The 14840-nt window shown below is 35.1% G+C and overlaps 1 protein-coding gene across 4 annotated transcripts in view; it reads right to left on the bottom strand.

The window, feature by feature from the left end:
- TBC1D32 (TBC1 domain family member 32) overlaps window positions 1–14840 on the bottom strand; it is an 84167-nt gene that overhangs the window by 32833 nt on the left and 36494 nt on the right. For all 4 annotated transcript variants that reach the window (XM_065680980.1, XM_065680983.1, XM_065680982.1 and 1 more), the window contains exons 24-26: window positions 7409–7531; window positions 6082–6190; window positions 5188–5281 (exon numbers count right to left, since the gene is read on the bottom strand). In XM_065680980.1, the coding sequence (XP_065537052.1) occupies window positions 5188–5281; window positions 6082–6190; window positions 7409–7531 (326 nt within the window). The remainder of the gene's footprint in view (window positions 1–5187; window positions 5282–6081; window positions 6191–7408; window positions 7532–14840) is intronic.

Raw genomic sequence — 14840 nt, 5'->3', positions numbered from 1 at the left:
TTAGTTTTATAGTATTATCAGTAGGATTTCTACTTTTCTGCCCTTTACTGCTATTTTTATAAAGGTGAAGATTGAAGAAAATCTTAGAACTGCAAAACAGTTATTTTACTTCGTGAAGTACTGCAGTAATTTAGTTTGGCAGACAAGGATTAGAGACTAACAAGCTGAGATTTAATCAGTCAATTTACCAAACAGAGACCAGGGTGACCTGATTCCTGTGAAGGAAATACTACCAAAAAAAAAATAAAAAAAAAAAAAAGAAATCTCTCAAAAATCTCAAGAAAGCAGGATTTCAAGATTACGGCCCTTCCATCTCTGCTGCCTCCTTCTGACTTCTTGATCCAAGTCCTATTTTTCTTTTCACTGCTTTTCTCTCTAATATGCTTCCTCTCCTGCAGGTTTTCCAAAAGTAAACCTTTATTTTGTGACTGCTGAAATGCACACATGCTAGTATCTAACAGCATCAATGCATTCAAAATTGTACTTTTTAAACATGTAACCTTTTAAAATGCTGATTTATGCTCCAACAATAGGATAAGGAAATAAAGATTACAGTATTACACTATTTTCTGAAATTTTGCTAAAGAACATTGACCACTGTATCTGCCTTAAGGTTCCTTTCGGCAGATAGTATTTAATAAAGGAACTTAAGCAACTTCAAGTATGTACCAAATACAACTAATGCAGGCATGTGTTCTGCCATTAGAACAGTGACAGGCGACTTACTGAAAAGAACCTGTCTTCATATAAACCAGTAGATTTCCAACCTCCCCTTTCCTGTCAAGGAAGGATACAGGACTTAAGAGCCTCAAAGAGTACACAGGAATGTTCAAATTCAAATGACAGAGAAACAAGCTTAAAAGCCACGCAACCAAGAGCATAACCCTGTATTTAATACATCCATTACATACTGTAACTGGTATCATACAGTGGCAACTTACAGCATCTTATTTCATCCAACTAAACCACTTGCTTCTCTTAACAACTTGTCATTCAACATAGACTATCGCTTCCACCAATAGGTCATCACAGTACAAAAAAAGGAAAATATGTTTGTTTGTTTTTTTTTTTAATGAAAAGAAGTTCAAAAAACCTCATAATATCAAATAAATGTTAACTCACTTTCACAAGTTACCAGGCAACTATAACTTGACCAACAGTATTACCATGCAGTTGAACTCCAACTACCATACAGTCCTGGGTTATGCATATTGCTGGTTACTGAGTGGGAGGGCTTTCACACAATCACTAGAGGTGTTCTAAACACATGCTAATGCCAAAAGTGAGAAGTCCTGCTCTTCTTTCTTCTCAAGTACATTATTAAATGGGTTCACTAGTTATGCTACATTAATTACTTGAATTTCTTTCTTCTAGAAGAAATACCATAACTGCAGAGGAAGGTGAAAGACAGAAGGAGAGAGAATGGGTGGGAAGAGAGATTAAAAAACAAAACAGCAAGGAAGGAAATGAGGAAGACCTTCCTCTTCTGATGATAGTTTTCTTTTAAATATGCTCAACCCTAAGAGTGTGACTGAAGAGAATTTTATTGTCAATTTAATTAATTAAGCTGCTACAGTCCTGCTTTCTTCCTCACGTGGTCGTATCTTGCAATCCCATCCCTTCTTTTGTGCTAGTACTGGTTGCTCTGTATAGCCTTGTCACAAATAACTACATTTACCAGTTTTTTAAGCTACGGAACTGCACTACAAATAACCTAGAATTACCTGCATATATGAAATCTTAACCACCACAACCATAATTTTCTGCAGGTTTAGACTGATCTCATTCCTTAGAAGATCCTGCTTTACAATTCTTCAAATAATTCTTCACTGAACTTTTGTATCTAAAGAGGGTAAGACTTAGGAAAATCCATAGAATCATAGCATGGTCAGTGTTAGAAAGGACCTTAGAATCACCTAGTTTCACCTGCATCCTCCTCTGAGGTCTCCACACAGCCTTCTCTTCTCCAGGCTGAACAGCTCCAACTTAGCCTGTTTCATACAGTGTCTTCATAGTTATTTTCATAAACATCAGAAATGCCCCAAGCCCTTTCTCATCTGATTGGATGTTGCGATAAAAATGTTTTTCTGTGACTAAGATACGAAGACCTGCAAATCCATGTGTATCTTATTCAGAACCTAAACTTGAGATAACGAATAACATGACTACATTATACTTGACTATTACATGAAAACAGATCCATATAAGGATATGTATTTTAGAAAGCTCAGGTACATTTCTGATGGACATGTCCACTCACTTCTCATCAACATTTCTTAAAAAGTGGAGGACAACAGGCTCATACATGAATACAGAGACAAATATAAAAAAGAGGTCGAGTCAAATAAATGCAGATGATGAAGCCATTTAAGTGAAATTCTAAGAGATAACAGGAAAGCCACTATAGCTGGCTCTTTAAGTTAAAAAAAAAAAAAAAAAGATAGACAGCTAGTTTCAGGCAGATATAAAAGGAAAGAGAAAAAAAAACACCAAAAAAACCCACCCATGGCTGAAAGAGATCTGATTTAAAAAAAAAAAAAACAAACAAACAAACAAACAAAAAAAACCTACCAAAACTGAAAACCAACCAACCAAAACAAAACAGAAAAAAAAAAATATGTGATGGACACAGGACCAATTTTCAAACAAGAAAGAGAAGGTAAGCTTCTCTTAGGTGTCAGTGTCACCTAGGCAGTAGGAGAGGGGGTAGCTAAGAAAGCAGAACAGACAGAATAAAACCTACAATTACAGCCTTTTCAGCTAAAGAAACTGTACATTCTTTACCTGTACTAAGGATCTAGTAGTCTTAATAATCTAAGTAATAGAAACACCCCAAGAAGAGGACAGGAATAATACCACACAGGTTACATAATGAAACACTTCAGCATGAAATCTGAACACAGCTTCAGGGAATTGCAGAAACATTGTGCTAGCCTTCAATTCTTGGTGACAGTTGTAACAAAGCAGTCATGCATTTCCAGCCATACAATGTACAAGTGTTTGCATGACTGCAGAATTTTTGCCATTCAGAAAAATTCTCTGTGAATCCTGTCCATCTCCTTGCACTGAAGCAGAATTAAAGTTTAACAAGTATTTGTCTAAACAAATTTTAAAACCTTCGAGCAAGCTGTGTAACACACGACACGAACTCTGAATATTCACAACATCAATGAGGTAGTCTTAAAACCTCCAATAATGATTTCACTATTTCCAAATGTATCCAATTAGAATTTTTTATTAATTTATAACAAATCTTCATTGCCAAGTAAGAAAACTATTCCTTTTTCTGCACATGGACATAGAAAACCATCAACCTGCTTTCCTTGTAACTGCTTTTAAAATACTAAGACACTTGCATGACCTCTGTTTTTTCAGCATCAGCCAGTTCCAATTATTTCAATCTATATTAGCATGTCACATTTCAAAGTTGTGATATGTAGCTGTGCTCCAGAATCCCTCAAATCTACCTATTTTCCTTAGACTGCAAGTGCCCTTGCTAGAGATACTCCACCCAAGGACTCACCACCTTCAGCTGATAATCATCTTCTGTCTTCTATAAATATAACTCAGAGATCTTTCTCACAACCATAGTTTTAAGCTCTCCTATCACTACCATACCATAGTGCTGAAGAATACAGTTCAGATATTCCCAATCTTCTCCTCATGTACTTGATTTCTTTTTTTTACTAAACACTGGAAATATCAATTTATGAATTACATTATTCTCATTTTTGATCTATTTATTCTGATACTTTCTTTCAATATAACTTACATCCTGAAAGCTTCAGTCTGGCAAATCAGATACTCAGTTTGCTGGAAGAATTCATTTATTATTTTTTTTCTTTTAATGAGAACTAAAATAGAGCATTTTCAATGTCTTGTTTTCCCTTCTTTTTTCAAACAGAAAACACAAAATACTTTGACTATGAAAACAAATGTTCTGTTCATTTTTAGTCTTTTACTTCATTACCTTTAATATCAAAAATACTATTTAAAATTAAAACATTTCAACACTTCATCAAACATTTGCAAACTTTGAAACTTCATTTTAGCCAATTTACTGTTAGTCAGAAAGTTTTACCCAAGCTTTTCTAGGTGGCTGTCACCTACAAAAGTGACAACTATAATATCTATTCCCTTATCCCACTGGTTAATGATGAGCAACAGAATTACTGTGAACAAGAGAGCAGAGAGAATGTAGGATACATTAAAATATGCTTGTTTCCAATCTAAGAGCAGTATTACCTGCCTCCTTAAAGACGTATTTAAAACAACTGGGCACTCATTTTACAGTGATTTTGTTGCTGTCCTATGAAAATTGCCTTGGGAAGCTTGGAATGGTATTACTAATGTTAAGATACAGAAAAAAATCCCTTTTATAACTACATGGCCTTTCCTTATTAGACAAGGGAATCACCTTTTGGGTTTTTTAGGGTTTTTTTCCTAGACATTCATAAACAGACTATTTTATATTACAGAGTTAATGTAGAGTTTCTGTCATTTCTGAAAATCTGCATCTGCTAAGGAAATTCACAAATAATTTCTAATAAGTACATCTCAAGGATACAGTAAACATGAACAAATACAACAAATTATTTATTTCCTATAAACCATTCATCAGGTTCTTTTGCATTTTCTATGCAAATTAAAACCTTAAAATGGTTTCTCTGTATGAATTAAACTGCTTTGCCTAGGTAGTTCTTGAAAGGATTCTCCAGTCTGCTCACATTCCAAATTGATGTTCAATATGGAAACCAACTATCCTAAACACTGTCTATTTCACACACCACCAAGCTTTGTAAACATAGGGATCTGAATCATGAAAATAGTGTACAAAATAACTGTAGCTTAACCATACTGTCTTGCTTCAGTTCCTGGAGAGATGATATAAATGTATCTCCTGAGTCACTCACCTAAAGCGAGCCAAAAGGTTAATCTTGAAGTCTGCATACGAATTAGATTACTAAACAGAGCTTTGCAGATTGACAGTTGGACAAAGCCAGACAAGCAAATCCAAACCAATTTATTTAGCTACAAATGTAGTGAACAATAACAAAAATCCTTAAATACTTATGAGATTATAATTTGGGGGATGGAGGGAGGTGTGGAGGAAGGGTAAAAAAATAGATACAAAATCAACCCAGATGCTTGTTTGACATCTGCACTGTTTGCATGCTTCATACGTACCTTGTCTGAATTCACCTTTCTTGGGGACTTCAGCAAGATAGCACTTTGGCAAAGGGAGCGATGAAAACATTGGCCAAGGATATGAATTACTGCCCTAGAAACAAGACCAGAAAGAAATTAATTTAGGAGAAGAATTAATAGCATTTGTTTGATTAACACACACAGGTAAAGTTCCCAGAATTACTGTCTATGCACCAAAATTATGCTTGATACAGTAATTTGCAATTAGATTTTCTGTAAGTAACAGGAAAAAAGTTAAAGGATATAAAAATCTAAAAAGCATTTGAGCCAGGGCTTTTTTTTTTTTTTTTGTATATATCACGAAATAAATAAACACACAAAAAAACACTCCACAAAACTGTATTTCCAATTTTATACATTGATCTGTCTTCGCTGTGCTGACAGCACAGTAATTTGCATTTCATCTTTATAAGACTGACAGCCAGTGAGAAGCTGAACATTTAAAGGAGCTGCTTACAAAAACTGTATTGTTAGAACATTGATGAAAAGCTCCAGGTATTAGATGCTGCAGATGAAACCCAAACATGGAAAAAATATCAAATAAAAGGAAGATAGAACAAACTCAAATATGAAAGTAAGTAAAAGATGAGTTGCATTGACTTTTATAGTAGCAAAAGTAACATTGACATAAAGCAATATAAATATTACATCTGAACACAGTATGTCCTTCACATATGCACGTTCCACCACATAGTGGAAATAAAGTGGTTTTTTTTCAGTGCATCACTTCTTAAAAATTTTAGCACTTTCTAAAGCTAAAGATGGACTGGTATTTCGTAAATCATGTTTAACATGTTGATTATCAGCAAAAGTGCTCAATTAATGAAGGCAGGAGTTATGGTAAGAGAAACTCTTAAAACTTTAGTTGCTAACCTTATCTAGTACTCTCGAAGGCAAAATCCTTTCCTGTGGTCCTCCAATCAGATTTATCCTTACAAGAACATGATTTCTTTCCACTGATAGACCATCGACTATAAAATCTCTGGGGAAAAAAAAAAACAAAACCCCATAACCTCAAAAAATCAGAACAACTTTAATTTACCAACAGTTTAATTTGGAAAACTTCAATAAGCAAGAATACCTTGAGACACATGCTGGAGTTAAACGTAAATCTGGAAAACAAATGCATAAAGAAGCAAACAAAAACATAAAGTATTCTGAGATGTATGCAAGCATTATTGGAACTTTGTACTGACTGCTGATTGGAAACATCTGAGCAATTACTGTATGCAAAAGAGTAGAAAACTTTACAAGCTTTATTATGCCCAGATGCTCAGTAATTAGGGCACAGCTAATGGCAATAAAATTTGCTCCTTATTTGGCCTACCAGCAAATGTCTGCTGTCACAAATAAGCAGAGTTACTGATAACTTGACACGCCGCCAACTTGTTATCTGAAGTCACTCTGCGGCCCAAGCTACATAACTTTTTAAATGGAACAAAAATCAGCTTTTATACATCAAGTTTCTTACAATTTCTTACGTAGTAAGGAAATAATAAGCTTCATCCTCAAATGGTAAATAACAGTCATCTGTATTTGCTGAGATCTCACCCATACTGTTTGGTTTAAACTGTACTGGTCCCATGTAGCAAACAGTAAGAGGAAGATTCTTAAACTCAGCACACTGAGAGAAAGGACAACATGACTATGACTAAATGACTACCCATTTCTGTCCCAAAAACAGAGTTTCCCTTTTGAAAGGATACAATGTGCAATTTTATTTAGAAGTCAGCAATGAAAAGTCACAAAAGTTGGAGAGTTGACTAAGTTATACGTAAATAAAAAACAAAATAAACAAAAAAAAGTACTGATGGTGCCTTTTAATTTATAAACATTAAAACAATACACTAATTTATATTATATACAAAACATAAAGGGATACTATTAATAGGCATATTTACATCCATAAATTTTGTACTTTTTTGTTTAAGAAATAAGATAAACACAAATAAAAATGAGAAAAACGTTTGCTTTTTTATCCCTTACACTTTTAACATGGACGTGGGATTAAAACCAAGACTACTGTATCTTGCCGTAATTTAAGACTGATGACAAACTTGCATGTAAGTAAACTTTCATTATTATAAGTCAGCTTCAGTGAGACCACTTGTACGTTTAAAGCCACTAAAGTATTCATGTATTTGTTCTCAGGAGGAAAGGTTTATAATTAAAAATAACATTTCCATCAGTCACTTCTTACCCTGGTCCTTCTGAAGTTTCTATGACATTTTCCTCCTGAGCTGTTAGTAAAACTTGTGACACTTTATATTGACTCTCCAAGAGCAAAAGGGTATTGAGCTCACAGCACAGCACATTTAACAACCTGCAGAAGGACACACGAAATGACAGCACATAAGTCAGGAATCTAGTAATGCGGAGTAAGACAGAAGCAAACATGTTTAAGAGATCTCAGAATGGAAAAAGAGCGAAACAAAAAACTTGAGAGATACGAAACATTAAAAAATACCCAGACAGAACTGGGTCAGGAAAACTCTTTTATATCCTTTTTAGCCACTAAACAGGCACCGCCTTCGCAAACAGCGAACAGATTTTTTGTATGCACTGATCAACCGGGAAAAAATATTCACTGGTCAGCCCAATCTGGTTTTGAGCTTAAATCACGGAATAACACAGACTTAATAACGCATTCCATGTGAAAGAAGAGGAAATTATGCAATAATAGGCTGATAAGGATACTCAGAATCAGTTTTTCTAAGGGGGAAGAGTGAGATAGAAATACATCTTTCCTTCGGAAAACAGGTCCTTAAGCATTTCTGTATAATCACATTTAACACAGTTCAAAAGAAATAAAGGATTTAAAATGTAAATAAACCCCAAAACAACTAAGTCTAGTGTTTTGGGGTTGTTTTTATTTGAGAGAAACACAAAACAATGGTAAGTGAAATTAAGAATCACGAGCACACAGCAGATTACATACAATTTTTATAACTTCAGGACAGTGAAAGTACTTCAATATATTTCATGTAAATCTGATGCAGGGCAATTCAAATCCTATTACTTTTTTTTTTTTTTTTTTTTTACTTATCTATTCACTCTAACTCAGCAGCAGAAAAATTTCATTCAAGGCTTCCCATTCCTGGAAAATATGACTAAACACTCTTAGTGCTAATTTTACTTCCTGTTTTATCACAGTCATAAAACACCACGTAAATTAGCCTGATCAGCATTATATTTTGCATTCATGTAAGACTTAATATGAACTAGACAATACATAGTTTGAAATTTGAAATCTGTTAGTCAATGCTTGTTCTCTTCCATGTAATTCCCAATATGCTTCTACTGACAATAGCAAAAACGCCTTTCTCCGGATAATTTAACACCTGCAAATTCACACAGTTGTGGCCAAGGACTCAATAGTCAAGATGATAATACATGGGGGCTTGGTGTGGTTTTTTGGTTTGGGTTTCAGTTTTTTTATTGCTTTTCTTAAATATAACTTGATCTGTTCAGTTTCAGCCATCTTCAGGCTTTAGTTAACTATTTCCTGACATTAATTTGTATCAGTACTTTTCCAAATCACAGAAAAAGAAATTACAATTCCACTGTATTTTTTTTTTAATATATATAAGAAAAATCTACAAAAAGTGTACTGAAATTATTATGAAGATAGACTATTTCTTCTGTTAAGTATGATGACTTTAGATGGCAAAGAACTTGTTTCCAGCAGCTAAAAACCCCTTGGGAAAAGACCCATGGCTGAGATTGCTTATAACATCTCACCTGGTACACAAGGCAGAGAAAGGAGAGGTGGGGGAATAAAAAAAGAAACAAAGCATAAGCAAATAAAATTAGGTAGAAGGGATAGTTGTAGGATAAATGACAAAATATATGAGATCTAATATTAGGAGCCTCTACTGAAGCATTCAAATGAAATTTACATCTACATGGAAAAATCTATTTTAAAATGTCATCACTAAAATGCAGATATTTGGTTGAAGGCAATGCTCTATTGCTTTATCTTCCAAAGCCATAAATGTATAGACTAAAGTTTGAAACTTAAAAAAAACAAAAACCCACCAAAAAAACCCTCACATTTTACACTGTGTATATTTGTGATCATGTCTGCATATAGCTATGAATTTTTTCTTTTTTGTTTGATTGCATTGGGAACGTAACAACTGATCAAACCATTCAGCTCAATATCCCATCTATAAGGAGCGTAGGCATATAAAAAAGTATAAAACTTTGACAGATACAATAAAAATCAAAGCATATATTTTCTGAGATGCATTTTAAATTTGGGTTTTTTTTAAAGCTGAAGATAAAATTCCAATCTAAATGTTTCTGAAAATTGGAAGATAGGTTTTGATGCAAGGTCTTGTACCTGGAAAGGATGCGTGTGTTCCTACCTGGTCAGTCCCCACACAACAGAACAGGCTGGGGGACTGACCAGGTAGAGAGCAGCTCTTCAGACAAGGATCCTGGTGCTCAATAGGTTGAACGTGAGACAGCAATGTGCCCTTGAAAGCCAAAAGCATCCTAGACTGTGTAAGGAAGAGTGCTGCCAGAACATTATGCGAGGGAGGTGACCCTTCCCCCTCTGTTAATACTGGTAAGTTCATACCTGGAGTGCTGGGTCCAGTTCTGGACTCCCCAGTAAAAGCATGAGATGGAGTGGGTCCAGCAAAAGGCCACAAAGATGATTAAGGGCTTGGGCCATTTGACACAGGGAAGGAGGCTGAGAGAGCTCAGCTTGGAGAAGGCCCAGGAGAGAGCTTGTCAATGTGTATAAATGCCTCACAGTAGGGTTTGAAGATGGAGCCAGACGCTTCTCACTGATACCCAGTGAAAGAACAAGAGGCAGTGGGCACAAATTGAAACACACAAAATTCCACTGTAATACACTGTGACAGTGGTGTAATAGTGGAACAAGTTGCCCAGATATACTGCAGGATCACCAACCTTGGAGATATTCTAAACTGGACATAGCCCTGAATAATGCTCTCTAGTCAAAGCCGCTTTGTATAGCCCAACTGCTCTTCTCAATCTTCAATCTCCCTATCAATCCTGAATCTACAATTTCATGAAAACTACTACTAAGATATACTATATTCCCAGAAACAAACTGCAATACAGAAAAAATAACTTTTAAATTTAAAAAAAAATTTAAAGAAATTGAGAAAACTCAAAATATGCATCACAGTTGTGAAAACATGGTATTAATAAGCAATTTTGTTTCCTAATTCTCCATTTCCTGTTCTGTGTCATCCCCGACTTTCTTGGACAGTCATGCATGGACTCTCCCCCTTGAATTATAATTTCACAACTAATACTTCAATGTAGAACTTTCTAGTCTGAAAGAAGGCATTCTAACTAGTACTTGTGTACCTACATAAACTGGTATCTGCTTGGGTTTTGGTAGGTGGAATCATAATGAATTCTTTAATTACGCAGAACAGAAGGTCCTCTATGGGACATAAAACAACTAGTAAATAATACCAGCTGCTAATAAAAATTAAAATGTTAATTTTTACGTTGCCTCTAAATTTTTTCAGCTGAACATAGTATAATTAAACCACCTATGAATTTCTCCAAGTTGCTAAAAACACACATTATGAGGATAACTTATGATCATATTTCTCTATATTTTTTCTGAGTTCCTTTAAGGAACATAAAATATGATGTTCCCTCTACTCCCATTTTCTGTTGTCTCCCTCCCCCTCAACTTCAAATCACACCTCTCTCAAACACTATCTTTACTACAATAAACCCAGTTCTAGTTTTCAGCAGTTCCCACTATACTCCCATAGTCTCTTCTTCCTTACTTTCGTAACAATCTGATGCTCTGTCCTCACTTCAGAGATGCCTGCAAATGCTCAGATGGCAAGGAAAGATGCAACATACTGTTCATGAACACAGTACTAGTCTGTGGTGGGTTGACAACAGACAGCAACTAAGCACTCATCCAGCTGCTGTAATCTCAGTAATAATATGAATCCAGGCAGTGTGCAATGGCTAACCAAACCTGAAATGCTTGCACCTATGCTGTCTATAAAGATGTGACCCCAAAACGGAGGACTAAACTGGGCTTTTGTATAAGGTTTTCTTTTGGCTTAGAGTTACTGCCTGCTATAGGTACAGGCACAGCTGCCCCAGGCCAGTGTAAAATAACTGTCCACAAATGTTATGCTGTATATGGGACAAAGTAAGGTCTTTCTTTTCCAGGAATCAATATTAAAAACATAAGTTGAAAAAGCAAGGACTGGAAGCTCTCTGAAGTAGCAGGACCTCCTTTTTACTAAATGAACATATGTACCAACATTTATACCAACAGAGAAACCCTAACCAAAATTTTCATTAAATAATTCCAGCGTCAGCATCATGGGGGATGGCCTCAAAACAAACATCACAGCCTACAGAACCATTTTGCTTTTTTACTAAGCTTTAACTAATGGTCAGGGGAGGGGGGCGGGGGAGAAAGCAAGCCAGAAGTTACCTAGTAAATACTAGAACACATAGGGCATATGGAAGCTTCAGCCATGCAAAGCTTTGCACGCTGCCTTTGTAAGGCTGCACAAGAGCATTAGTAATGAGCAGAGAGAACATGGCTCTGCATGTGGTTTTGCTAAAGAATCAAGGCTTTTAGTTGTTCCACTGAAGGCAATGCTCATAGTGGTCCTGAAAAACATCAGATCTTGTGGATACGGAGTACCCTGAGTTACACCTCTGACGCCTGGGGCACTGGAAGCTACTACCTCAGGGCAATCATTTCTCTTCCAGTAAGAAAACTCAGGGACTGGTGTATTCCTTACAATGTTTTCCACATGAAATCATTTTCAAAAGAGCACCTACAGCTACACGATGTACTTACAAACGACATGCAATGTGATTACTAAGATAAAAGAGTTTCCCTAGCTAAACAAAAATGCCTTTCATGAGCATCATTTGCCAGCCTAGAGGACTCAGAATTGAAGGAGATTTTAAATTGCACAAGTGAAGCATTTTAATAACCCTTGGTGAAGAAAAAATAAAAAACATCAACAAGTGACACAATCCTATGACGGAATCTATTGTTCCTATTTTATTAATTTTAAATTGTTTTAAATTAATACATCCAACAAACTTCCACTAACATCTAGACTAACAAAAAATTAACTCTATATGGAAGCATGCCAACTTAATCCTGTGGCAAATCTCCATCACTACTAATGTAGACTCTTGTCACCTCTGGATCATTAAACAAGGCTCAAAGATTTAGAGCACACATGCACTGTCCAGTGATCACTACTACAGAAGTACTACTACACATCCAGCATGCACACTTCGAAGATGTTTGTTTCCAAAGAAATGTATATCACTTACCAAACAGAAAACATACTTAAAATAATAGAAAATAGCTCACTGATTAATTATTAACTCAACTCTCCTTATTTAATTGAAAAAAATTTGGTAGAAAATAACTGGAGGACTATATAGCCTTTCATGCCTCCAACATAAGATAACACAAATCTGGCAGATTCGGAGGAAGAAAGAAATACTGTTACAGGCTCAATACCTCCCTTCTCTTACCATACTTCTTCCTCTAAGAAGAGGAACTCCATGAATATGGCTTTCTTCCATAATACACAAAGACATAATGATGTTGAATGCTCCAGGATGTGGCATGAATGCATCCAGCCAACAGCACCACAAATCTTGTTGCAAGAGTAAATGTACCGGCCAATCATTAGAATGTTAGTGACCAAAAAGATTCATCAGTGACATCAGACAACAATGCTCATGGGCTGTGACAGGATATTTAAAATAAAGATACGTGAAAAGCAAGACGTATGGAATTGTTTCTGGCTTTGCAGTGAAGATGGGAAAGAATGCAAGAAACTACTAAAAAAAAATGCCAGGTTTTCTAAAGGGGAAACTGAATTTGCTTAAAACCAGTTTTAAATAAAAAGTCCTGCTTCAATTTTTAATGAATGACACTTTAAAGAATTATATAGGAAGGCTTCTGTTATTCATGATGCTTTTTAATACAGAGAAAGAGGGAACAAATCTGAACAGCAGAATGACCTGAAGAATAATGATCAGGATTCAAATCTTCTACCTTAAGAAAACAAGGTAATTAATGCTCCTTCCACTGTGTTGCAATCATTAAAATCAGACATTTTCTTAATTAACAATACACATAATGTAAGTACAATTAAACGAGCAAATTATTTTATATGCTGAATCTACCTGATTAAAATGCAATTATATGGAAAACAGCGTGTTTAAAATGCAGATAAAAAAAAACAATGGAAAAGAATACAGGAGTGTTTATTATCTGCATTTCCTAAACCCACAAATTTATCTCTTGCCCATCACGTTTGTTCATCTTCCAACTCCTGTAGGATTTAATTCATTCATCTGTATTTCACTCGAGTGCACTATATGAAATTTTCATTAATACATACTGTTTTGAGGCAAATTTCAAGATGCAGATTGATTTTGATGTATAAGTATCGTATAAGGCATTTAAATTCTTGCTCCTAAATTTTTCTCCTAGTAGTTCTGTAGGCCAACAAAATGCATTTTTATCATCTCCTGCACTCATTCAAGCAAGAAAATGAGTATTATAAGAAAAAACATATTCACAATGATATCTTATATGACAAAAAAATGACTTAATGTCAAAATATTTATTATACAAATCTGAAAATTACAAGGCAATTTTTTTTTTTTTTCTATCTGCAGAGGGCTCTGCAGCTCTACAATCCTGGGGCTGATACTGATGAACATGTCACTTAGACTAATATTTACAATATTCTATAATTTCACAGAAACATAAATGTATTTATATGATTCACACAGAGCATTATAATCGTAAATACTTCTTTTTCAGCCTTACCCAGGCTTAAAATAAATCTGTTTTTCATTGCAGATCAACTTGTGACTCTACAAAATAGGTAATCTTCAGATATCTCTAATGCCAAGCAAGCACACTGTGTCTTTAAAATTAAAGAGTCCAATTTATGTATCTAAAGGAAAAAGATTTAATCTGAGTTTCCCAGGTATTTTCCTCAGAAAGCCGAAATCTTGAACACAGTGCTGTCCTTGGTGCTTGATGCTCATTAGCAGGAGGTATTTCAGGGAACAAGTGTGAGGCTAACAGTGATTGTTCTAATTCAGAATGTACATACAAAAGGCCTTTCTACCTCATAATATTTACAAGTTTTACTGACTTATAGCCCCCAAAAATTATATCAATAGTGGCATTTGTATATAATATAGCCAAAGCAATAAATGAGGGGAATTTTTGCAAAGCTGTCTTAAGACCAGCTCTGATCCCCTTCTACTGCCTGCAGTCTGTGTCTATTCCCAGCAGTCTTTCTCCTGTTTTTTATGCAAGCCAACACTGATGGAGTATCTTTGGATTTATTTTGGAGTACTGATACTTATTAGGGATTGGGGGTTGGTTATTAAAGGTAAAAATTTAGTACTTTGCTCCATTTTAATCCAGCTAACAGCACAGTGTCACTACCATTCACAGAAAACGCAAGTTTCTGAATGGAGAGAACAGCAATATGTAAATACCTGAATAATGCTTTATGTGTAGGCTTTGAAAATATATATTATGCATACGTTTATATTTAAATATTAGATAAGTTGCCTTGACATAATTTACCACTCTGAAAAAG

The sequence above is a fragment of the Lathamus discolor genome, chromosome 5 (assembly GCF_037157495.1).
Source record: "Lathamus discolor isolate bLatDis1 chromosome 5, bLatDis1.hap1, whole genome shotgun sequence".
Taxonomy (NCBI): domain Eukaryota; kingdom Metazoa; phylum Chordata; class Aves; order Psittaciformes; family Psittacidae; genus Lathamus; species Lathamus discolor.
The sequence above is the reverse complement of the archived record's forward strand: the minus strand, read 5'-3'. Positions and strand labels throughout refer to the sequence as shown.